The sequence below is a fragment of the Phyllobates terribilis genome, unplaced genomic scaffold, assembly GCF_046119375.1.
Source record: "Phyllobates terribilis strain yellow unplaced genomic scaffold, ASM4611937v1 Scaffold_2__4_contigs__length_985480577, whole genome shotgun sequence".
Lineage (NCBI taxonomy): Eukaryota > Metazoa > Chordata > Amphibia > Anura > Dendrobatidae > Phyllobates > Phyllobates terribilis.
Window position 1 is genome coordinate 425,580,280 of NW_027362762.1, and position 24,889 is coordinate 425,605,168.

The 24,889-nt window shown below is 44.2% G+C and overlaps 1 protein-coding gene across 1 annotated transcript in view; it reads left to right on the forward strand.

Annotated features, from left to right (window-relative positions):
- The first annotated feature begins 3,797 nt into the window (after positions 1-3,797).
- Positions 3,798-24,889, forward strand: part of UBE2G1 (ubiquitin conjugating enzyme E2 G1) — a 42,090-nt gene continuing 20,998 nt past the window's right edge. Inside the window, exon 1 of the mRNA XM_073665190.1 lies at positions 3,798-4,028. Within this exon, the coding sequence (XP_073521291.1) occupies positions 3,983-4,028 (46 nt within the window). The 5' untranslated portion in view covers positions 3,798-3,982. The remainder of the gene's footprint in view (positions 4,029-24,889) is intronic.

The window sequence follows — 24,889 nt, forward strand, 5'->3', positions numbered from 1 at the left end:
TGTACACGTTGAGTATTTGCAGTCGATTTTTCTGCAGCAAAAACCAGTGTTGGCAGGAAAAACATTGTGCAAAATATAGGCGTTTTTACTTGCTCTCTTTCCCCATTCATTTGAATGGGTCAAAAATGGTGCAAAATGCTGAAGTTATTGACATGCTGCAGATTTGAAAAAAGTCTTTGAACGTTCAAATCTGCAAGGAAAAAATAAGCAGCATGTGCATGAGACTTCAGAAATCTCATTCACTTTGTTGGTAATGTAAAACGCTGCATTTTTTCCGTGACAAAATCAAGGGAAAAAACACAGCAAAAATACAGAGTGTGAACAATCCCTTAGAACTGTCATTGTCAATTAGAAGGAATCAAAAATGAAGTACTTAGGAGCAATAACATTGAAGAGGAAGGCAACACGATTTTGCAGAAAGGGGCCACCAAGTGCTTTGTCTCCCTCGCTGTAGCACTCACTAATGAATTACTGTCTCTGATCACAACTGTTTGCCACTAGCCTCCTGGATTGGGTTTCCACGACTGAGAAGTCATAAATAGCCCTTGATCATCATGTGCAATGCCTACATTAGCTAGAGTAATGTGAAACACACAGTGGCGTAACTTGAAGCTCATGGGGCCCAAAGCAAAAGCTCCAACTGGGCCCACAATTATTGCAATTATTTTACAGTATTGGTATTTTCATATAGGCCAAAGGGACTTTTTGGGTCCTTTAGGCTCCAGGGCCCTGATGCGATTGCAACACCTGCACCAGGGGCATAACGATCGCGGTTGCAGAGGTCACGACCGGGTCCGTGCAGGTGAAGAGCCTTCAGACACCAGGGCAAACTTCAATTGAATGTGCGTCCAAGGACGCACATGCAGCTGAAGTGTATTGCGGTGCAGAGACATGCTGCACACTGCAATACACGACACCAGCCAATTAGAAGCCAGCAGCTAACGTCTGCATGCACGTGACTGAGGGCGCATGGCAGTGACATCATGTGCGCCCATTGCTTGCACACTGAAATCAACTGCCGGCTTCAGAAGAGGACGCTGCATGGCGGGGGAGTGGAGGGAAGGTGAATAGAATAATTTTTTTTCCTATGCATTAAAGAACAGCGGCAGAATGGGGGGACATATATACCAGGATGGGAAACATACATACCAGGATGGGGGATATATATCCCAGGATAAGAGACATATATACCAGGATGGGGGATATATATACCAGGATGGGGCCCAGGATTGGGGCTACATATACCAGGATGAGGGATATATATACCAGGATGGGGCCCAAGATAAGGGATATACATACCAGGATGGGTCCCAGGATAAGGGACATATATACCAGGATGGGGCCCAGATTGGGGGATATATATACCAGGATGGGGGATATATATACCAGGATGGGGCCCAGGATAAGGGACATATATACCAGGTTAGGGAATATATATGCCTGGATGAGGGACATATTTACCAGGATGGAGGACATATATATATATAAACACCAGGATGGGGCCAGGATGAGGGACATATATACCAAAAAGGGAAGGAGCCCAAGATGGGGGATATTACTAAATAATGGGGGAAGAGGTGCAACTTGTATGTTATATGATTTAGAACACTACAGGACCCATACATCAGACCAACATGTGCAGGGTGGGGGCAGATCCAAATCTTGCACTGAGGCCCTATCGGACTGTAGTTACGCCACTGTCCTGCTCCTGAAGCTGTGGCCATGCTTAGGCATGATGTACTACACTGCACCATTTGTAGGGTAACAGCTCTTCCATGAAGTGCAACGCTAATAATTATATACAGGTGGTTCTCACAAAATTAGAATAGCATCAAAAAGTTAATTTATTTCAGTTCTTCAATACAAAAAGTGAAACTCATATATTATATAGAGTCAAACACTTGAAATAGATCAGTCTGTTTGTAATGACTCGATATAATATGAGTTTCACTTTTTGTATTGAAGAATTGAAATAAATTACCTTTTTGATGATATTCTAATTTTGTGAGAAGCACTTGTATTTTCACATAAGTTATCAGTGCAAGTAACACAAACAGACAGACCGGTACAGACAGAGAGGACCCTGCACACACAGGCTTACAATCTACAAGATACAGTATGTGAGAAGGAGGCAGGAGGTCAGAGGGTGAGAAGCCGCTCAGGTGGTAATGAAGCGACGGTGGCGTAATTGTAGACATTTCTGAAAAGATGAGTTTTCAGGTTGCCAGTGTCTGTCAGGGCCGGGGGCGCAGTTACAGCTGCCGCTCTGGTGACTGAAGCCGCGCCGGCACCACTAAGTGACTGGAAGCTGAACGCAGCTGGGGGCAATAAAGTGCATTTTCTCCCGGTACTGTTTGGCTAAGTGCAGGCGTCGGGCAGGATAATAACACTATATTCCTGCAGATTAAGCCCATATCTACTGGTTATTAGCGTTTTTTCTGGTGACAGGTTCCCTTTAAGGCCTCTATTACAGTATTCTAGCAAGCTGTGTATAAATCCCCAACCCTCTCTACAGAGCCAAAAAATACCTGTTCTAATATAATTGCCTGAAAGAGACGTGGGGTGCACATACTCTAAGATGGGCGACCACAGATATAGCCTGAACGTTGGAGTAGTCCAGGCGGGGGATGATGACGGCATGCACTAGCAACGGTTTAGAATGGAGACAGAACAAATAGGACACAGGCAATAACTGGGCTGTTTTGCAGGGTTTGGGGGGTCTAATGAGAAGTTATCTAAGGGCTAATTCACACGCCTGATTTTTTTTTCCACGTACGAGAAAAACAGATGGATTATTCTGATCAGAGTGTGGTCCGAGTGTCATCCGTTTTTCTCGTGCATGGAAAAATAAAAAGTTTCTTCAACTTATCCATTCTGACAGTCTGTGAAAATCGGACTGCACTCGGATGTTATTTAAGTGCGGTCCAATTTTTTTCACGGACCCATCGACTTGCCGATTTTGATCCGATCATTATAATCAGACATGTCTCCATGATTTTCTGGGAAAAATCATCTCCATGTGAATGACCCCGTAGACTATCACAGGTGCCGGTGCTATCTGTGAAAAATACAGATAGCCCTCGTACGTGAAATCGGACGTGTGACACGGCCCTGACTTCTGTGTGCGAGAGGGCGAGTACAGCTCAGTTACGTATTCTTAGAACAGGCAAGTCTTTCCAGTAACAAAAATCATTTTCCAAAAATGTCTTTAATTGATCTTGAACCTGGTGAGGCTGATGTACTTCCTCTAAACATTCATGGCACAATGACTTTATACTTCTGAAATTAAAAAAAGAGTATTTTATGGACTGCTAATTCTAATTGAAAGGTAGAAATTTTAAAATAAGACTGTACAGCCATTCTGACAGGGATTTTCAATGTGCATACACCGGCCTCATTAGGTCTAGATTTAATAATGGTTGCAGTTTTTATTGTGAAATCTGGCGGTGTGATGCCCTGTTCTCCCCGTATACTGATAGGTATATAGGGCAGTGTGTGGAGGGTTTGGGGTCACTGTTCCATGTCTGGTTTATCGCACAGGGTCACTGGTGGGTGTTTTCTGTGGTCACCAGATCTCTTCCTAGGGTGTAATCCGAATGGTGGACATGGCGAGTCTCCGTCTTATTACAGGCCACCCTGCAGGCCGGCTGTGGAGAGACTACACTTAACACTTTTCTTATTACTTTGCATACAGGAAGCAGCGGTCGCGTTATCTGACCTTCCTAAAATGGCCCCGCTATAGCGACCTTCCCAAGATGGCGGCACTTTCCTCCCCACCCCCCCATCACGCAATGTGTAGGTCACACAATGGGGGAAGGGTTAAACCTGCGCAGGCGCACTGAGGCCGGAGCGAAGAGTGAGAGAGACAGAGTGAGGAGCCGGGGAGGGAGAACGAGAGGTGACGGCTCGGACAGCTGTGCTGCTCCCTCCTGTCGGGGGTCGTCGGTTCCTGTATCCGCCGCGCTGCTCACATCGCCTCAGTATGACGGAGCCGCAGTCCGCGCTCCTGCTGCGGAGGCAGCTCGCAGGTAACGTGCGCCCTCCCCGGGGTAAGAAGGGAAGAGGGGAGGGGGCAGCCTGTGTCAGTGTGGGAGCTGGCGGGATGTCCTGTGCCCTCACAGGAGCGGGGCAGATGGCGGAGCTATGAGGAGGGGGAGGGGGCTGCTGCCTGTAGGTCCGACTGCAGGATGTGGTTATGGGGGCACTCTTGTCCCATAGTGTTGTCATAGCTGTGGTAATACAGTATATGGAGCCCACTGTGGGGGGAGGGGGTATGCTGTGCCCCGAGAACCCGCTGCGTGGGGGTATGCTGTGCCCCTAGAACCCGCTGCGTGGGGGTATGCTGTGCCCCTAGAACCCGCTGCGTGGGGGTATGCTGTGCCCCTAGAACCCGCTGCGTGGGGGTATGCTGTGCCCCTAGAACCCGCTGCGTGGGGGTATGCTGTGCCCCTAGAACCCGCTGCGTGGGGGTATGCTGTGCCCCTAGAACCCGCTGCGTGGGGGTATGCTGTGCCCCTAGAACCCGCTGCGTGGGGGTATGCTGTGCCCCTAGAACCCGCTGCGTGGGGGTATGCTGTGCCCCTAGAACCCGCTGCGTGGGGGTATGCTGTGCCCCTAGAACCCGCTGCGTGGGGGTATGCTGTGCCCCTAGAACCCGCTGCGTGGGGGTATGCTGTGCCCCTAGAACCCGCTGCGTGGGGGTATGCTGTGCCCCTAGAACCCGCTGCGTGGGGGTATGCTGTGCCCCTAGAACCCGCTGCGTGGGGGTATGCTGTGCCCCTAGAACCCGCTGCGTGGGGGTATGCTGTGCCCCTAGAACCCGCTGCGTGGGGGTATGCTGTGCCCCGAGAGCCCGCTGCGTGGGGGTATGCTGTGCCCCGAGAGCCCGCTGCGTGGGGGTTTGCTACTCTCCCATAGGCCACTGTGTCTGGGGATAGGGCGGTACGCTTTTTCCCCGATAGGCCGTTGGGGGGGAGGAGTCGCTGCGCCCCGATAGGCCGTTGGGGGGGAGGAGTCGCTGCGCCCCGATAGGCCGTTGGGGGGGGGGAGTCGCTGCGCCCCGATAGGCCGTTGGGGGGGGGGAGTCGCTGCGCCCCGATAGGCCGTTGGGGGGGGGGGGGGAGTCGCTGCGCCCCGATAGGCCGTTGGGGGGGGGGGGGGAGTCGCTGCGCCCCGATAGGCCGTTGGGGGGGGGGGGGAGTCGCTGCGCCCCGATAGGCCGTTGGGGGGGGGGGGAGTCGCTGCGCCCCGATAGGCCGTTGGGGGGGGGGAGTCGCTGCGCCCCGATAGGCCGTTGGGGGGGGGGGGGGGAGTCGCTGCGCCCCGATAGGCCGTTGGGGGGGGGGGAGTCGCTGCGCCCCGATAGGCCGTTGGGGGGGGGGGGGAGTCGCTGCGCCCCGATAGGCAGCTGTGTGTGTGTGGTGGGGGCGGTTGCTGCGCCCCGATAGGCAGCTGTGTGTGTGTGGTGGGGGCGGTTGCTGCGCCCCGATAGGCCCGTGTGTGTGTGTGGTGGGGGGGTCGCTGCGCCCCGGTAGGCCCGTGTGTGGTGGGGGGGTCGCTGCGCCCCGGTAGGCCCGTGTGTGGTGGGGGGGTCGCTGCGCCCCGGTAGGCCCCTGTGTGTGTGTGTGTGCGGTGGGGGGGGGGGTGTCGCTGCGCCCGGTAGGCCCCTGTGTGTGTGTGTGTGGTGGGGGGAGGGTCGCTCTGCCCGGTAGGCCGCTGTGTGGTGGGGGGGGGTCGCTCTGCCCTGGTAGGCCGCTGTGTATGTGTGGTGGGGGGGTCGCTGTGCCCCGATAGGCCGTTAAGGGGGGGGGGGATTCGCTGCGCCCCGGTAGGCCGCTGTGTGTGTGTTGGGGGGGGGGGGGTCCGTCCCTGGTGGCATTGACAGGGTGACGCTGTAGTCAGTGCGGTGTCCTCAGTGACATAACCCCAGGTAAAGTTTGGTGTTGTGTAATGCCTTCCTGCGTTCTGTACAGGCGCCCCCTCCCCCTTGTTAGCTTCTCTCAGCCCTTGGCTGCTGCTTCACAGGGCTCATTTTGCCAGTGACACACGGTCCAGGCTGCCACTCTGTGCCCAGGCTGCCACACTCTGCCTGTTCACTGACCTTTCATATTGGGGCCTCACAATGCATCTTGCATGTGCTGCCAGATTTAAAGCGACAGAAGCCCATTGCCTGTCAACAGGGCTGCCACCAGTTTTCGAGGGGGAGGGAGGAGGCAGCAGAGCTGGTACAAGTAAGATAAGGAGGATGGGGCTAGTGATAATGTATCTGGACATTCTGGAAAGATGTGTTCTTTTACAGCGTCAGTGACTGAGTCCTGATATTTATTATTATCCAAAATGGTATTTGCTAAGGAAAAATAAAAAGTCATTAAGTTTACCTAGAGTGCTTTATCTCTGATGGACTTTTGGGGTTGGGAAAGAGAAGTGACAATAAGGCGCTGCTGGGTTTTGTATAGTTACTATTTTCTGTCCCTTCCCCTTGGTATTAGGACAGAGCAGTTCACCTGATTATTCTGAGCCTTCAGAATCTATTAATCTTTTGTTGTTTTCCACCAGCATTTGTAAACAAGGTATTAGTATGTCAAAAGCATGAAAGTTCAAATCTACATTGGGCTTCTCTTCCGATTATGGGCGTATAACTAGTGATGCAGTGTACTGCCTGAGTACTACCGTGTGATTAAGGACTTTAAAGAGTTTTCTTATGCAGTTGGAAACCACCCCCCCTTAAGTGATTCAGTCTAGTTATTAGAAGGACCCAAAGGACTTATTCAGATGTTTTTTGTTTGCTTGCGTACAAGTGCTATTCATGTTTTGTACTGATAGCACTCGTACCTGTACTAGTGAATGGGGCAGTTCACATGTCCATTACTTGTCAAGGACTGAGTGGTCCTCACAAAATCGTGGAGCCCTGTTTGATATTGACCATATGTCAGATCAAAATTAAGTATGTGAAAAAAAAAAATGGAGAACACTTGGATTTCATCAGTGTGGTCTGATTTTTCACTGACTGTTACATGATAGAACTTTTGTTTTATTTTTGTTTTTTCCACATACAAGAAAAAACTGACGAAAGTCGCTGATGAAACTTAGTCCGTTTTCTCGTATGTGGAAAAGCTGATGTCTGAATGAGCCCTAAGGGTAATGCCAGATGGAGGCGCCAAATGCCCGATAAGAAATAAACTTGATTGAACAAGAAAAATCATTTGATTTGTAGGGTTATAGCGGATTCACCCGCAAAAGCACGTTGTTTGTGCTGCTGTGGCCATTCAACTTTTTCCTGCTCAATCACTTAATCTTGCAGGGAAAGAGCTGTTTCACCTGCATTGTAATGGTTCCACAGTTTTGCATGTAATGAGATTACTTTTTTCCTGAAAGAAAGTGATTGTGCAAGGAAACAGTGGTAAGATCGTGCCAGTAAAGGCCTGCTGTGGTTTTCACCTGCTTCATGTGAATGCAGCCAAAACAGCATAATTTAATTGTTTCAACCACATTGTGGCCACTCAGTCTGGCTTTTCCTTCAAGATCCCAAGGAGAAAAACATTTGATTGTCACCTGTATGGTGTCTGGTTTTTACATGAACAATTTAATAAATAATAGGCTAAATACAATTTCCTTAGTTTAAATGGCACGACATGTACGGCACAAGTCAGAAGTGGATGTATGGAGCAGGGGTGAGCTCGCCCCATACCCGTCAGGTAATGACTGTGTTACAGCCAGAATCTGCCTCCAACAATCGTAGGTGGAGCGAAGCGTCGCTCGTGATTAACTTGTTAAAAGCCGCTGTCAAACTTTGACAGCTGCATTAACAATGCGCCGGCTGTGGGGCACGTCGTTTTATGCACCCATGACGTGATTGCGGGTTGCTTTTACTGCAGGGTGCCTGTTGAAGACCTCCGTGCTTGTCATTACTGAGCTCCCTTGAAACCCTGCCTGTGGTCAAGCTTCATAGGAGACAATGATGTTCTCTATACTCAGCAATTCTGTGGTATTAGGCTGCGTGCCCACTATGCGTTTTTTCCGTGGAATTTCCGCAGTGAAAATGCTTGGTAATACGTGCCCATGGTCCCCAATGATAATCCGCATGTGCTGTGCACATGCTGCGGAAATTTCCGCTGCGGATTATCATTGCCGAAAAATACGCAGCATGTCCATTAATTTTTCGGACACGCAGCGTAATTGCCGCCATTGACTTGCATTGAATCGCTTAATATCCGCATGACTACATGATCGCAGTGATCTAAAAGGACCTTCCATGATGTTATTTAGTCATGTGACAGGTCACGCGACCACTGACGTCGTCGGTCGCGTGACCTGTCAAATGACTAAATGATCTCATGAAAGGTCCTTTCACACCACCGCGAGCCGTACAAGAGACCGGACGCAGCGGAGAAAAGACCGGGGGCCATCAGAAGGTAAGTATAATGTGTTTTTTTTACCATTTTTATTCTTTTTTTCAACTACAGTATTAACTTAGTCACACTACTATAAATCCATGCCGGTTGCATGGATTTATATAGTGTGACCAAGTTGTCAAGCACTTTCCAAGTGATGCTAAATCGCTTGGAAAAGCGCTTGATAACCCGCATGTGGAAATGCATGCAAAAACGCTTCACAAACGCTTCTACCTGGCGGGAAAAACGCATGTAAAACCTACATGCGTTTTTCCTGCCAAGGAGATGTGGAAAAAATCTGCAGCATTTCTGCATCGTGGGCACTTAGCCTTACTGTATATAGCACAGATGATCAGACAAACTAAGAAGTACAGTGAAAAGTGTAAAAATATATAATGAAAAAATACAAAAGATCAAATCCTCCCCCCTTCCCTCATTATACACATGTGGTATTATTGCCACATTTACAAAAGTTCGATCCATCAAACGTTGTAATCAGAAAAAATTCAAGAACGTCAAAATTGTTTTTTTTTGTCGCTGCAATACCACAATTAATGCTGTAACAAGTGATCAAAACATCATATCTATCCCAAAATGTGATCAAAACCGTCTTGCCTCGCAAAAGATAATCCATCGTATAGCACCATCGACCGCAGGAGGAAAACATTACGTGTCTTGGAAAATGTCAACACAGCACAAAAAAAATTATTTTTTTTTCACCACTAAGATAATAAAAAAAAAACTGGACCTGTTTGGTATAGCCATAATCGTACTAATGAGGAGAATCATGGAATGTTGCGAGGTTATTTCTACCACAAAATGTACACCGTAAAAACAGTTACTGAGAAACAATGTCAGAATTGCAGGGGGGTGTCCTAATTTCTCTCCACTTAGAATTTTTTTCCCTTTTTCCAGTATGCGAAGTGGTAAAATGAATGGTGTCATTCAAAAGTACAACGTATCTGGCAAAAAACCAACCCTCATAAGTCTGTGGACAGAAAAATAAGAGTTATTATGGCTTTGGGAAGAAGGTGGTGAAAAATACACAAACGGAAATTGGCGTGTCATGAAGGGGTTAAAACGGTAATGGATCATGCGGATAGTAACATGAATGTGATCCAATATTTGCGCAACCATTGACTTATAATGGGTTAGTGTAATCTGAAATATAGATCAAAGTAGTGTATGCTGCATATTTTATTTATTTTTCTCGCAGGCCATCGGTCATTGTGTAAAAACTTATGTGATGGATCACATTTCCCTGCATTGGTCAGTGTCCTGTCCATCTGCTACCCGTTTTGCGTAGGGATATCTAATACGCTCATCTGAATGACCCCTGAGGCTTCTTGTAGACAGCAGTTTGAGGCATTCTGTTTTTACCATGAATTGCAGTTTGTAGCCACACGGCTTGGACAGCTGAGACACCTTCATGAATAGTTGCACGGGGGCCTTCGGTAAAATAGAGATTTTGGATTACTGTGGTCTCTAGCTGAATGAGGGACCCCCCACGTATTACAGCTGGCCATACACATTGGATCTGTCAGCTGAACCCCCACCATTTCAGATTGATCTAAATGAGGGCTTCGATAATTGGGGGGGCATCTACAGCAAGAATTGATGGTAATATATGCTTCAGATAGAAAGTGAATTTGTTTTTAACACAATTGTACACTCTGAATTTTGACTCCGTAGACTTCCCAAGGTGCTATATAGTGTTTGCTGTTTTCTTTTTCTGTACTTAATAGCATATTCGCCAATTTTTTTTTTCTGTATGTAAGTCATTCTTAAATACTTGCATAGAATAGGGAAGTTAAAGGGTTATTTCTACACTGTCTGGGCCCCAAGTATGAACTCTGGGGATCCCAAAGTACCCTGTGTAAATGGAGTTTTCACCATTTCTTCATTCACTTCTATGGGACGGACTTCATGTCTCAGTCAGTAGCATAGAAATAATGATCGGTGGTCATGCATGTGTATTATTCACTTTTATGGAGAAATGAACTGTCGGTCCCGTTATACTGCACCATTCAAATGGGGATCCCCATAGTCAGATTTGTGGGGATCCCAGTGATTCTGCCTGTGGAAATCATATGTTTATCACCTATGCCGCAAATAGATAAATGTTTTTAGTGGAAAAACCCTTTTTAACTATTATAGTGGCACAAATACCAATGAAGATAGCAATTATACATCCACTCTTTATTTTTTATATAAATCCCCATTCTGAGTTTGTAAAATGGCAAAAAAAAGTAAAGCTCCAAGCAGGAAAGAGAATAGGGCACATGAAGCAGCCTTTTCTGGCATGTAGCATAGGTTTTTCCTTTCCTCTGTAGTGCAGCTTGGGTTATGCTCATGTGAAATTGGTATCCAGTCACCGCGGTCGGAGCTGCTTCAGCATTGAGGCATGTGCATGTTATTTGCACCTTAGAAGGAAATTGTAGTCCTTGAGCTTACGAATGTGAAGAAACAGATGGCAGTTCAGTATGTGCGTATGGTGTTTGTTGAAATCAATAGGATATGTAATTCAGAAATTGCAATTTATCTTATTAATGCAATTTTCAGTTTAGTATTAGAATATTATTGGTCTTTTCCAGCTTGTCGGTACCGGCTCTGTAGAAGTAGGTTATGTGAGATAGTTGTGAATAATCAACACTTTGTTGCTATTTTCTTGGCTCAGAATGAATCTTTCCATAGGTGTCTTCTATTTCCCTGTGCACTGGGTCATGGTGGGAGGGGAGACGAGGGATGCCTTCTCTTGTGAAGTGACAGTAATGAGCTCAGTATTAATATGTATGGTGCAGCCTGAAGTGACAAGCAGGGTGTGGAGAGAGGAAGATCTGCTGGTAATGGGCCTCTCTAGTAATAAACATTCTGAAGAAAAAAGCATCAAGGTTGATTGTCACAAGCTTTTTCCATATGACTGATCTGTCAAAGCTGAGGTCTCAATAGCCTTTAGCTCGCTCTCAGGAAAAGAGTAAAGGCCTGTATACATGGCGATCAGCTTTAAAGGAGTTATCTGACCGTTGGAGAAAAAATAAATAATGATAGCAGATGCCGTAAAAGAACAATACATTTGTTTCCTCTGCTTCTGAAGTGCAGCAGCTTCCACAGTCTCCCTAGTACTTGTTTACAAGAGGTTAGCATGTGACTGCTGCAGCCAATCATTTGCCTCAATGGGCATGTGCCGTCATACTGGTTATAGCCATTCAGCAATTGGAGCCAGGATGTCAGTAGTTTGGTATATGGCTGCTGAAGCAACTGACTGGCTGCAAATATCATGTGCTGGATGTTTGTAATCTGAGGAAGGACGACTACCTGAGCTTCTACGGTGCATCAGTGTAGTCCCCAAAGATCAGATAACCCCTTTAGCGGGGTTAGCACACGAGACATTTATGGCATATCCACAGGAACAGCCAGCCAGAACAGTGGATTGGGGAACCCATTTCTGACTATAGTTGCAGGTCACACCTCTATCAGACGTTTGTGGCATAAACTGAGGTAACTTTTAAAAAAGATCATCGTAAAATTATTTTTTAATTAAGGATTTGTTAAAGCATTTTTTAAGAATTTATGGTTATTTTTATTTAAAAAAAAAACTGCCCCCATCTATAGTTGGCAGGGGGGGAGGGGAGAAGGAAGCTGTGCCCAATAAAAAACTAATACTATTATAGACATCACGTGCAGGATTAGTGATGGGAAACTCCTATGTATAAATAACGTGACCAAACCTTACTATAGCTAATGGCATCCCCCTTCTACTCCTATTCGTAATTATATACAGGAAATAGACTACATAGATGGAGGCATAATATGTAGGTACAGAGACGTGTGTGGGTAATTTGTGAATACAATTTTTGTTAATACAATTTATGTAATTTTTCCAATAAAAACTGCTTTTAAAAGTGGTGCCACTTTTGAGCTCTATTTGTAACCAAGACCTCAATTTTTTAGGGACGTAAATGGTACAATGGCTTTCCCATTACGTCAGGTAGTACAGAAGCCATGGACGTTACTAAGCACTGAGTTTCCTCCCTTGTGATGCTTCCCAGACCTTTACTGCAGCTGACTTCATTTGTTTCTTGTTTGTGGGTCTTTCTGCGTTAGGTTTTGTCTTAAGCATGTGAAATGTATGTTCAATGTAGTTAAGATCTGGTGATTGACATTGCAGAATATTCCACTTCTGTCTTAAACTCCTGAGTTGCTTTCGCAGTATGTTTTGGGTCATTTACCATCAATACCGTGAATTGTCGTCCAGTCAACCTTGCTGCATTTGGTTGAATATGAGCAGAAAGTATAGACCTGTACACTTCAGGATTCATCCTGCTGCTTTTGTCTTCAGTCACATCATTAAAGGGATTGTCCACTACTATTAATAATGTGCCAATCTACAGTATTTTTATGAAGAATAGAAGTTTCTTTGTAATTACCTTACGTTGCTGTTATTGCCTGTGAGCGGCACTATCGCTGACCGCTCACAGACATCACATGACCCCCGGCTGCAGCCAGCCCTGACATCCACTGATGTCACGTCACGTCATGGTTCCGGATGCAGCCAGGGGTCTCTCTCGTCTGCTTTCAACAGTGGCTGCTGGGTTGCCCCGCGTGTCGTACCTAGCATCCACCGCGCGCTCTCCCTCTCCCCTTTCACTGGGAAAGCGCGCAGTGGATGCTTGGTGTGTAAAGTGGGGGGGGGTATTACCACCCACAGCGCAGCATCCACCACAGCGACCCCAGCGCTGAGTCATGCCTCACTTGACGTGACATCAACGCGGGGTGACGTGATGCCTGTGAGCGGCCAGCGATAGCGCCGCTCACAGGCAGTAACAACAACATAAGGTAATTACAAAGAAGCTTCTTTTAACCATAAAAAATAGATTGGCACATTATTAATACTGGACAACCCCTTTAATAAACATTAGTGACCCAGTACCAATGGAAGCCATGCACCATGCATGCCCATGCCATCACACTGTCTCCACCATGTTTTACAGAGGATGTGGTGTGCTTTGGATCATGAGCCATTCCAAGCTTTCTCCATACTTTCTTCTTAGTTTCATCTTTATAAAGAATGCTTTTCCTGAACTGGGCTGGCTGCTTTAGATGTTTTTTTGGCAGCAAAATCTAATCTGGCCTTTCTATTTTAATGCTGAATAATGGTTTGCAACTTGTGGTGAACCCTCTGTATTTGCGCTCATGAAGTTTTCTCTTTGTGGTAGACTTAGATACTGAAACTCCAGTGTTCTTCACTAGGGTGGATGTTGTGAAGGGATTTTTCTTCATCATGGAAATGCTTCTGCTATCATCCACCACTGTTGTCTTCCATGGGCATCCAGGTCTTTTTGCGTTCCCAAGTTCACCAGTGCGTTTTTGTTTTTTTTTCAGGAGAACTGTTGATTTGGCCACTCTGATGGATTTTTTTTTCAGCCTAATCATTTCTCTTCCATTGAGAGCTCCTTTGACCACATGTTGTGAGTTTACTGCAAGAGCTTCCAAATGCAAATGCCACACCTGGAATCCGCTTCAGACCTTTTACCTGCTAAATTAATGATGGAAAAGCTTATGTAGCCCATTTAAAGATCTTTTGAGATAATTGTCCAATTACCTTTTGGTCCCTTTAACTCCTTTCTGACATTGTCAGCAATAGTATGTCCCTGTGCCCTGGGCCTTATTGACCAGGGATGTACTATTACTGACTGGCGATCGGGCCCGCACATAGTGCGGAAGCAATCGCCACCGGGTTTCAGCTGATTCTAACAACTGTCACCCGGTACTATGCGCCTGGAGTGGTCCCGCACCACTTCTGGCACATATAACCCCGGAAGTGCTGTGATCGAAGTCGATCGCAGCATTTCTGGTGCAAGCAGAGGTAAGAGCGCCCCTCTTAACTTGGATCGGAGACCCCATGCTTTCAGCACTGGGTTCCGATCGTTGCCATGGTGACCCAATGTCGTCATGACGACATCCAGGTCACCAGGCATTAGGAAGTTAGATATATTGTGCGCAGTGCGATCTATCTAACTTGTGCCAGTGCAAGGCTTACAGCCTGCATAGCACAAGGATGCTGCTGCATCTCTATGCTATGCAAGCGATCAGCCTGCAAAAAATGAAAGTCCCATAGTGGGACAAAGTATAAAAGTGTCAGGAAATGTCAGAAAGTGAAAAAATATATATATTAAAATGAAAAAATAATCCAAAAAAAAAAATAGAGTACCCATAAATAAATATTTTTATGAAAAAAAAGGGTACACATTTGGTATCTCCACGTCCGGAAAGACCTGACCTATAAAACTGTCCCACTAGTTAACCCCTTTAGTGAACACGGTAAAAAAAATAATTAAAAAAAGGAAGCAAACTATTCTTGATTATCATACCGCCAAACAAAAATGGAATAAAACGCGATCAAAAAGACAAATGTAAATAAAAATGGTACAGCTGAAAACGTCCTCTTGTCCCGCAAAAAACAAGCCGCCATACAGCTCCATCAGCCGAAAAATAAGTCATAGCGCTCAGAATAAAGCGATGCCAAAAAATAATTTTTCTATAAAATAGTTTTTGTGTAAAAGCGCCAAAAAATTAAAAAAAACTATGTAATTGTAGGATCGCTGTAAACGTACTGACACGAAGAATAAATCTGCCTTATCAATTTTACCACACGCGGAACGGCATAAAAAAAAAAACTATTCCTAAATTGTTGATTTTTGCTCTGCCTTCAAAAAAATCAGAATTGAAAGTGATCAAAAAATGTGCATATGCCCGAAAATGGTACCAATAAAAACGTCAACTTGTCCCGCAAAAAAACAAGCCCTTACATGACTGTCAGTCGAAATATGGAAAAATTATAGCTTTCGAAATATGGCGATGCAAAAACTAGTCTTTGCAAAAAAAAATCGTCTTTTAGTGTGAGACAGCTGTCAATAATAAAAACCTGATATAAATCTGGTATCGCTGTAATCGCACTGATCCGAAGAATAGTCGTCTAATCACTTGTACCGCACGAGGAACGGAGTAAAAAATAAATAAAACCAATTCTTAACCTGCTGCTGTTTTGTTCATTCTGCCTCCGAAAGATCGCAGTAAGGCTCGTTGCACATTTATCCTGCACTCTGTGCTGAGCGCTTACATCGGGGTTTCCGTGTAGATCTCTGAAATGTGTGATTCAGACAGAACCCCCGGCGGAATATTCCATATAATGAGGCAGATGGAGGCAATGTGGATGCCATCTGGCCTGTGATCGGACCGTGTCCATTTTTTTTTTATTAGGCGTGCATAAAAGTGCCGTCGACCACAGTTTTGTGAACCTCTGAAACAAAGGACACTGCTAAACAGAGGCCAGACTGAGTCCAGAGTAACTCTGCTGCCTCACTATAGTGAATAGATCCCTCAGGTTGGGGTTGTGCTAGGGTTAGCGATCGTGCGGGCACAGAAGCAGTGCCCGCTCGATTGCAGACAGGAGCTTGGCTTAAGTGTTAAGTGAAAGCCGAGTGTCGGCTCCGCCACGGGCCATTTAACTCCCTAAATGTCACGATTGATCGAAGCATTTAGAAGGAAAGGAGAGGGAGGTACCAATTTTTGCCATAGCAAGTCGAGGTCATCATGATGACATCTGGGTCGCCCAGCTACGGCAAACCTGTTAGGCCATGCTTAGAGCATGGTCTAAGAGGCTTCTGTCAATGCAGCAATGACAGGTATAATGCATTCCACCAGGGATTAGACTGATAAAAGTTGAATTCCCAAACAGAAAGTAAGTCTGTGTGGTAAAAAAAAAAAAAAAAAAACCTAAGACACACAAATTAAACAAATAGGTATATTTATGTAAAAAAATAATAAAGTACACATTCGGTATCGCCGAAATGGGAACAACCTGACCTATAAAACTGTCAGTTTAACCCCTTCAGTGAATTCAGTAAAAAACAAAGTGCCAAACTACGCTTTTTCATCATACCGCCAAAAAAGTGGAATAAAATTGGATCAAAAAGTCGACTGTAAATAAAAATTGTATCTCTGGAAACATCTTGTCACTCAAAAAACAAGCCACCATACAGCTCCGTCAGCGGAGAAATAAAGCTTTAGCATTCAGAATAAAGGGATGCAAAAATAATTATTTCTTTCTGTAAAATTAGTTTTTGTGTAAAAGCGGAAATACATAAAATTTATATAAATGTAATATCAGGGCTGTGGAGTCGGTAAGTCAAACCTTCGACTCCAACTCCTCAATTTCCATAACTCCGACTCCCTCATACATGGCTCATGTTTAAGTGATAAATTTACTGTAGCATAGATTCATCTCAGCTAAGAGTTTAGACCCTTAGATCAGGAATAGGACAGACACTTATAGGACATTTCATAACTTTCCCAAATTCTTATGAAAAAATATTCCACTAACTACATTGAATTACTGTACCCAATTTATTAGATATTTTAGGAGTCGGTCCATTTTATACCGACTCCGACTCCACAGCCCTGTATATTATCATACTGACCCAAAGAAGCTGCCTTATCAATTATCAACACTGTGAACCGCATAAAAAAAACTATTCCTGAATTGCTGGTTTATGCTAATTCTACCTCCCAAAAATCAGAATAGAAAGCAATTAAAAAATCTTATGTGCCTGAAAATGTTACAAATAAAAACATCAACTCGTCCTGCAAAAAAAAAGCCATCTCATGACTGTAGGCAGAAATATAGGAAAATTATAGCTCTCAAGATATGGTGATGGAAAAACTTTATTTTGCAAAAACGTAAAAAAAGATATCAATCTGGTATCGCTGTAATCGCGCCGACCCAAAGAATAAAGATGTCTAATCCCTTATACTGCATGAGGAGCGGCGTAAAAAATAAATCCAATTCTTTACCTGCTGTTTTGTTCATTCTGTCTCCCAAAGATCGCAGTATGGCTCGGCTCAAATTTATCCTGCGCTGAGCGCTTACACCGGGGTCTCCATGTAAATCTCTGAAATACGTGATTCAGATGAAAACCCCAGTGGAAGATTCCCTATCATGAGGCAGATGGAGGCACTGTGGACATTGTCTGGCCTATGATCCCACAGTGTACGTATTTTTAAGCATGCATAAAATCATGGTCAGCCACAGTTTGTGCACCTCTGAAAAGGAGACGGCTGAACAGAGTCCAGAGTAACTCTGCTGCTTCATAGTGAATGGATCCCTTGGGGGTTTCATCTCCATCACGTCATTTGTGAGCTATAGTGGGGAAACTGATGCAAGTGCTCAGCATAGAGCACCGGATAAATGTGATCCAAAATGTTATGTAAAATGTTCCCAATAAAAGCTTCAACTCAATCCACAAAAAAAGCAAGTCCCCACTCAGGTCAGTCATCTGTGTGGAAATATAGGGGTTTCCACATTACTGGTAGCACAAAGGCTCTGGAAAAACACAATGGCTCCTCCCGAAAAGAAGTCTGCACTCCCAAATTCAATTGCCCCTCTCTCTTCTGAGCCCATGTGCCTAAAGCACATTTAGCGTCCAAATGTTTGGCATTGATATAGCGAAATTATGGGTGCATGTCTCTGGAAACACAATCAGGGCATAATGTACTGGTCACTACAATGGCAGATTTGTAATTTTCACTGGGCAACATCTATTGCTGCTTGTTTCTGGAAAACACCCATGGAGTCAAAATCGTCACTACACCTATAGATAAATTCCTAGAGGGGTGTAATTTCCAAAATGGGGTCACTAGAGAGAGGATTCTGCTCTTCTGGCACTTAAGGGCACTGTATATGGAGTCTGCGAACTGTTCTACGATAATTTGTTCTCAAAAAGTCAAATAGCGCTCCGTCCCTCCCGAGTTTCACTGTGGGGCTAAGCAGTACTGTGCAGGCACAAATGGGGTATTTCCACGTTCAGCAGAAATTGTGTGCACATTTTGGTGCCATTTTTACCCATTTTCCCTTGTGAAAATGTGGGGCTAAAACTAAATTTTGGTAATTAAAAATGTACGGTAATTATTTTTTCTTCACAGCCCAATGATATATAAAATTCTGTGACATGCTTGTGGTGTCAATATGATCACTGCATCCCTAGATGAATTCATTGATAGGTGTTTGTAAAATGGGGTAAATTATGGGGGGTGCTGCTGTTCTGGCTTCTCAGGGGCTCTCGCCATGGGTCATGGCACCCGCAAACCATAACAGCCAAAACTGCACTATAGTATACCTCTCCTTCTCTTCTGAGCTTTCTGCTGTGCCTGAAAAGTAGTTCTTGGTTACATTTAGGGTATTGGCGCACTCAGGAGAAATTGCACAACAAACCGTGGTCCATTTTTTCCCATTAGCCCTTATAAAAATGAAAAAGTTGGGGTTAAAACATTTTATTGATAAAAATGTAATTGCCGTATTTTTCAGACCATAAGACGCACCCCAAATTTTGGGGTGGAAAATAGAACAAAAATATTTTTTATAAGATGGGGGTCCATCTTATAGTCTGAATAGGTACGGTATCTTACCTGGGGGGCAGTGTAGTGATGGTCACAGGAGGCAGGGTCCCTCAGGAAGTCGGCAGCTGCAGCAGAAATCAGATGCTGTGGAGCCTTTGTCGGTGCCTGTGCCTGGCTTGAGGCCCCTAGCCAGGCCAGTTCCTGTGCGGGGGCCTCTGGCTGGGGCCTGTACCGGGCTGCCGTCGACGCCAGGCTGTGAGCGGCGAAGCAGTGTGGCCTGGTCAGGTTTCTGGTGTGCGCAGCCATCTTCCTAAAGCTGTGATCTACAGGAAAATGGTCGCCGAAGCTATGGGTCCGCGCATGCGCTGGCTCGGACGGCCATTTTCCTGTAGTTCACCGCTTTAGGAAGATGGCCACGCACACCAGAAACCTGCGCAGGCCACACGCCGCTCACAGACCAACATTGGCCCCAGTACCTGCCAGGCACAGGTGCCAACCCCAGCCGCTCACATCTGCTGACGCAGCGAGGACCACCGCAGGTAACGTTCGTACAATCAGATGCACCCCCCATTTTCCTCCCAAATATTGGGGGGGGGGGGGGGAACTGCGTCTTATGGTCCGAAAAATACGGTATTCTTTCTTCTCTGCCCAATGAGATAAAATTCTGTGAAACACATGTGGTCAACATGCTCACTGCATCCCTAAAATGTATTGAGGGGTGTAGTTTGTAAAAGGGAGTCTCTTATGGGGTGGTTCTGCTGTTCTGGCACCTCAGGGCCTCTGCCAATGTGACATGACTCCCTCAAACCATTTCAGCAAAATCTGAACTCCAATATGGTGCTTCTTCTGTTCTGAGCTTTGCACTGTGCATCAAAAGTAGTTTTTGACCACCTATTGGGTATTGGCATACTCTGGAGAAATTGCGTAACAAATTGTACTGTTAATTTTCTCCTATTTATCCCTTTTGAAAATTAAAAACTTGGAGCCAAAGCAACATTATAGCGGAAAAAATGTTCATTTTCCTTCCATATTGCTTTAGTTCCTGTGAAGCAGCAGAAGGGTTAATAAACTCATTGAATGGGGTTTTGTGCACATTGAGGGGTTCAGTTTTTTAGAGTGGTGTGACTTGGATATTTTCTGTCATATAGGCCCCTCAGTCACTCCATATGTGATGTGTTTCCTACAAAAATTGGTTTTGTAAAATTTGTTGGAAAATTGAGAAAATGCTGATCAACTTTTAACCCTTTTAACTTCTTAGCAAAAAAAATGTTTCCTTTACATAAGCATATTTTTTTTTAGACGTGAGAAATGTTATTTATTAACTATTTTGTGTGATATACAGTCATAGCCAAATGTGTTGGCAGCCTTGAAATATTCCCAGAAAATGAAGTATTGGAACAACACAAAAAAATAGCGGAAATAGGCAAATTGGACATAATTTCACGCTATAAACCCCAACTTAATATTTGGTTGTACACCCTCTTGAGAAAATAACTGCAATCAATCACTTCCTGTAACAATCAACAAGCTTCTTACACCTCTCATTTGGAATTTTGGACCATTCTTCTTTTGCAAACTGCTCCAGGTCTCTCACATTTGAAAGGTGCCTTCTCCCAACGTAATTTTAAGATCCCTCCACAGGTGTTCAATTAGATCCAGAACTTTCCAGTCCAGTGCTTTGTTTAGATCCATTTGGGTGCATCTTGAAGTATGTTTTGGGTCATTGTCCTGCTGGAAGACCCATGACCTAGGACGCAAACCCAGCATTCTGACGCAGGGCACTACATTGCTACCCCAAATCCTTTGGTAATCTTCAGATTTCATGATGCCTTGCACACAGTCAAGGCACCCAGTGCCAGAGGCAGCAAAACAACCCCAGAACATCTTTGAACTTCCACCATATTTGACTGTAGGTACTGGGTTCTTTTCTTTGTAAGCCTCATTCCATATTCAGTAATCGGTAGAATAATGTGCTTTACCAAAATGCTCTAGCTTGGTCTCATCTGTCCACAATATGCTTTCCCAGAAGGATTTTGGCTTACTCAAGGTACATTTTGGTAAACTTCAGTATAGCTTTTTAATGTCTGTGTCAGCAGTGGGGACTGTCTAGGTTTCCTGCCATAGTGCTTCATTTCATTCAAATGTAGACTGATAGTTTGCACTGACGCACCCTGACCCTGCAGGACAGCTTGAATTTCTTTAGAACTTGATTGGGACTGCTTATCCACCATCTGGACTATCCTGCGTTGCAACCTTTCAGCATTTTTTCGTTTATCCACGTCCAGGGAGATTAGCTACAGTGCCAAGGGTTGAAAACTTCTTGATTATGTTGCACCATGGACAAAGGAACATCAAGATCTCTGGAGATGGACTTGTAACGTTGAGATTGTTATTTTTCAACAATTCTTTGGGTTCTCAGGTCCTCAGACAATTCTGTTCTCCACTTTCTGTTCTTCATGCTTAGTGTGGCCGGCACAATGCAAAGATTGAGTCAACTTCTCCCCTTTTTATCTGGTTTCAGGTGTGCTTTTCAGAGTGTCCACATCTGTTGCTTGCCACAGGTGAGTTTGTTCGAGCATCACGTGCTTGAAACAAAGTTGTTTACCCACAATTTTGGAAAGGTGCCACCAATTTTTTGTCTGGCCCATTTTTGGGGTTTGATGTGAAAGTATGTCCAATTCTCCTTTTTTTTTCTCTTTTTGTGTTGTTCCAATACACACTAAGGAAATAAACATGTATAACAAAACGTGTAATTGCAATTATTTTCTGGGAGAAATACTTCATTTTCTGGAAGAATCTCAAGGGTGAGAACACTTTCGGCCATGCGTGTAACTATCTGGTTTAAGGGCATAAAAATTAAAAGTTTGAAAATTGTGAAATTTTCAACATTTTTCCAAAATTTTGGTATTTTCACAAATAATGGCAAACAATATCTGCTAAAATTTACCACTAACATGAAGCACAATCTCAGAATCAGTGGGATCGGTTGAAGCTTTCCAGAGTTATTGCCTCATAAAGTGACAGTGGTCAGAATTGTAAAATTTGGCCTGGTCAGGAAGGTGAAAACAGGCTGGGGGGATGAAGGGGTTAAAGAACTGTAATTTCTAAACTTTTACTTTAATTAGGATCTGAATACCCTCAAAGTAAAGCGAGTCTCTGCACTTTAAGTCCATATTGATTATATAACAATATCTTGAATATGTTTTGGTAAACAGCTAAAATGTAGAAACTTGTCACTGTCCAAATATTTCTGATCCTATAGGTAGTAAGCCCGAATAGCAATTTGGAGAATACAAAGTCGTTATTAATCCAGGATACATATGTCTAGTCTTGCTGCAAGCCTTTTTTTTATTCGAGTCACAAGTTGCTCTTACCTTTTCCTTACATGACAGCACCTTACTTTGGTCATGTGCTAAGACTATCTGAACTTCAAGCACTTGCAATCATGATCTAGGATTTGAGACGTGGCTCTTGTGTTTGTACTGTCGTCTGTGTTGTGTAATGGGCTCTGACATGTTGGTGTTGAATTCCTAGATTAATGTTTTGTAGTTGAACTCTGTTGGTTTGAATTGCCCAGGTGCTAGATTAAGGCACTGTTCACATTATGCTACAGTCATACATACAACAGCTTCTGGCACACAAGTCTCTATTCACCATACTTATGCCAAATGTCTGCATGACACGATCAGACTGAAATGTATATACCTATTTTTTTCCCCCTATATTAAAGTGAACCTGTCACCGTGACAATGCAGTACAATCTGCAGGCACCATTTATAGAGCAGGAGTGGAGGAGATATATCTATAGTTCTATGAGAAAAATTTAGTATAGCCTGTGATTTATTCCTCTGCTCTTTGTTGGGTTTTTGATACACTAGGCGGTCCTATCAGTGACTGACAGCTTTCCTTGTATAAGTTTGCGTACATAGAAAAACCAAAGACAAGAAAAATACCCAAATAACTGGAAGTAAATGGATAGATCGCACAGTGCAAAAATAATAATAAATAATAAAGGGTATTTAGTTAACATAATTTTGATCAAAATAATGTAAAAGCTATCCCGCCACGTCACGGCAACCCTTATGGGACCGTCCTAACTCTAATATTAAAAACCTTACCATTTGTCAAGTGACATACATATGGACGGAGACATACATAAGGGCAGAGAGACTGCATCCCTAGTATAAGCATAGACCTGGGGCAGAATGAGTGTCTCAGCTCAGACAAAGGGCGGCCACACCCTTTTATATGCATAAAGCACACTGAACTACAAAGAAAAACCCGGAGGTCTGAACTGAAACGTCACTGATAGGACCGCCCACTGGACTGAAAATCCCAGAAAGAGCAGATGATTAAATGATTGATATACAGGTTATAGTGAATCTCTTCTTACAAAATATATATCCATCTGCTCCCCTCCTCGTGCTCTATCACAAGGTGCCTGCAGATTGCACTTCACTTTCATTGTGCTACATAATTTCCTGCTGTCATCTAGTGAGGGTATGCTCCATGGAAAGTTAAAACGTGATTTATCCACTGACTAGTATTTTAAACGTATACCCCCCTTGCCCCCAGGGCTATTTATCCTAAAGGGTTTTTTTTAAACAGAGTGTTCAGAGACAGAAGTGGCTAGTAAATTGCAATTTTGCCTCACTTCTCAGTTGTCATTGTATCAAAATGTATTACATCATTTTTTTTTATTTTTTGTTTTGTTCATTGGCAAGAGGACCGGCCATTGCTGTGTGCGACCTGTGGTTGTACATGCGCTCTTCATTCCAATCCAGCTTTCAGTGAGGCTGGCTGGGATCTCTAGCGCATGTTTATAGAAGTGCTACAATACAGTCCACTTATTCCTCCCGTACACATTCAGACCAGCTGAAGTCTCTATCGGGAGTGCCTTTACCCCCACAATCAAGGAAATTGCTAGGCTGAAAGCCTTTAAAATAATGTGTGCAATATAAATACAATCAGGAACTTTGTTTTTATTAGCCATGAGTTCGTTACAATGTTCACTCTTGTTTAACATTCTTGTATCATAGTAACAGTCATTCAGATTGTAGGAGACAAACCACTTGATGCCAATTATGACCTAGACCCCTATGTAACTAAACAGAGTGGCTGTTTAAGAAGCATTGAAACAGAGGTGTTTAGGACATGCTGACTGCAAGTCGTTGGTGATTTAATTCTCCTGCAGACTTGCTGTCAGAATGGTTGGTGCTTAAAATGATTGCAAAAAAATGTAAGCAACTGTAATGGCAATTTCCTAAAAAGCTTTCAAACTGTAGATTATAGGGATTGTCCTTAGGGTAGGTTGGTGGGGGTCAGACAATGAACAGTGTGATGGGGCCGTGGTGTTTTGCTCTATACACAGTTTACATCTGAGTGTGCCTGAGCTGATAACAGAAGTTCTGCTATCGATGACCTATCCACTTTAATTTTAATATGGATTGTGACACTATGATAACAATCCAGCTTTTTCTTTATTTCATTCAATCACAAGTCCTCCAATATGTGTAATTCAGGTAGAATTTCTTTGTTTCATTGTTACTGTTGATCTGGAAAGTCATGGTATATTTCTCCTGGTAGGTCATATGATGTCATGGTGACTCCTTGGAATTTAGTCGAAGGCTATGTTCACACTGTGTGTTTTTGGTCCGTTTTTTCCATGAGGAAATGCACCAAAAAACGCTAGGGAATACTTGCGCCAGCTAATGCAATGACAATCCTGAAGTGCTGTGCGCATGATCAGGCATTTTCCTGTCAGGATTGTCATGGCTTTTAAATCTGCAGCATGTCAATTTTGTTTTTCACCCATTGATTTCAATTGAGTCAGTCAAATCCGCAGCAAAAACGCAGGTATAAAAATACTTGTGGATTTGCTGCGGATTTTTGCTGCATATCTGACTGACTCAATTCAAGTTAGTCAAAAGCGCTGCAAAAAACGCCCAAAGAATTGCCTGTTGGAAACTACTCCTCCCATCGTCCTACGGACGCTCCCGCTGATAACACCTACTTCTTCCCTCAGCTGGCGTCTGTGCGCAGTGTGAAAGAAAGTTAAAATAAATTGCTATTAAAATTAAAAAACAGTTTATACTTGCCAACCG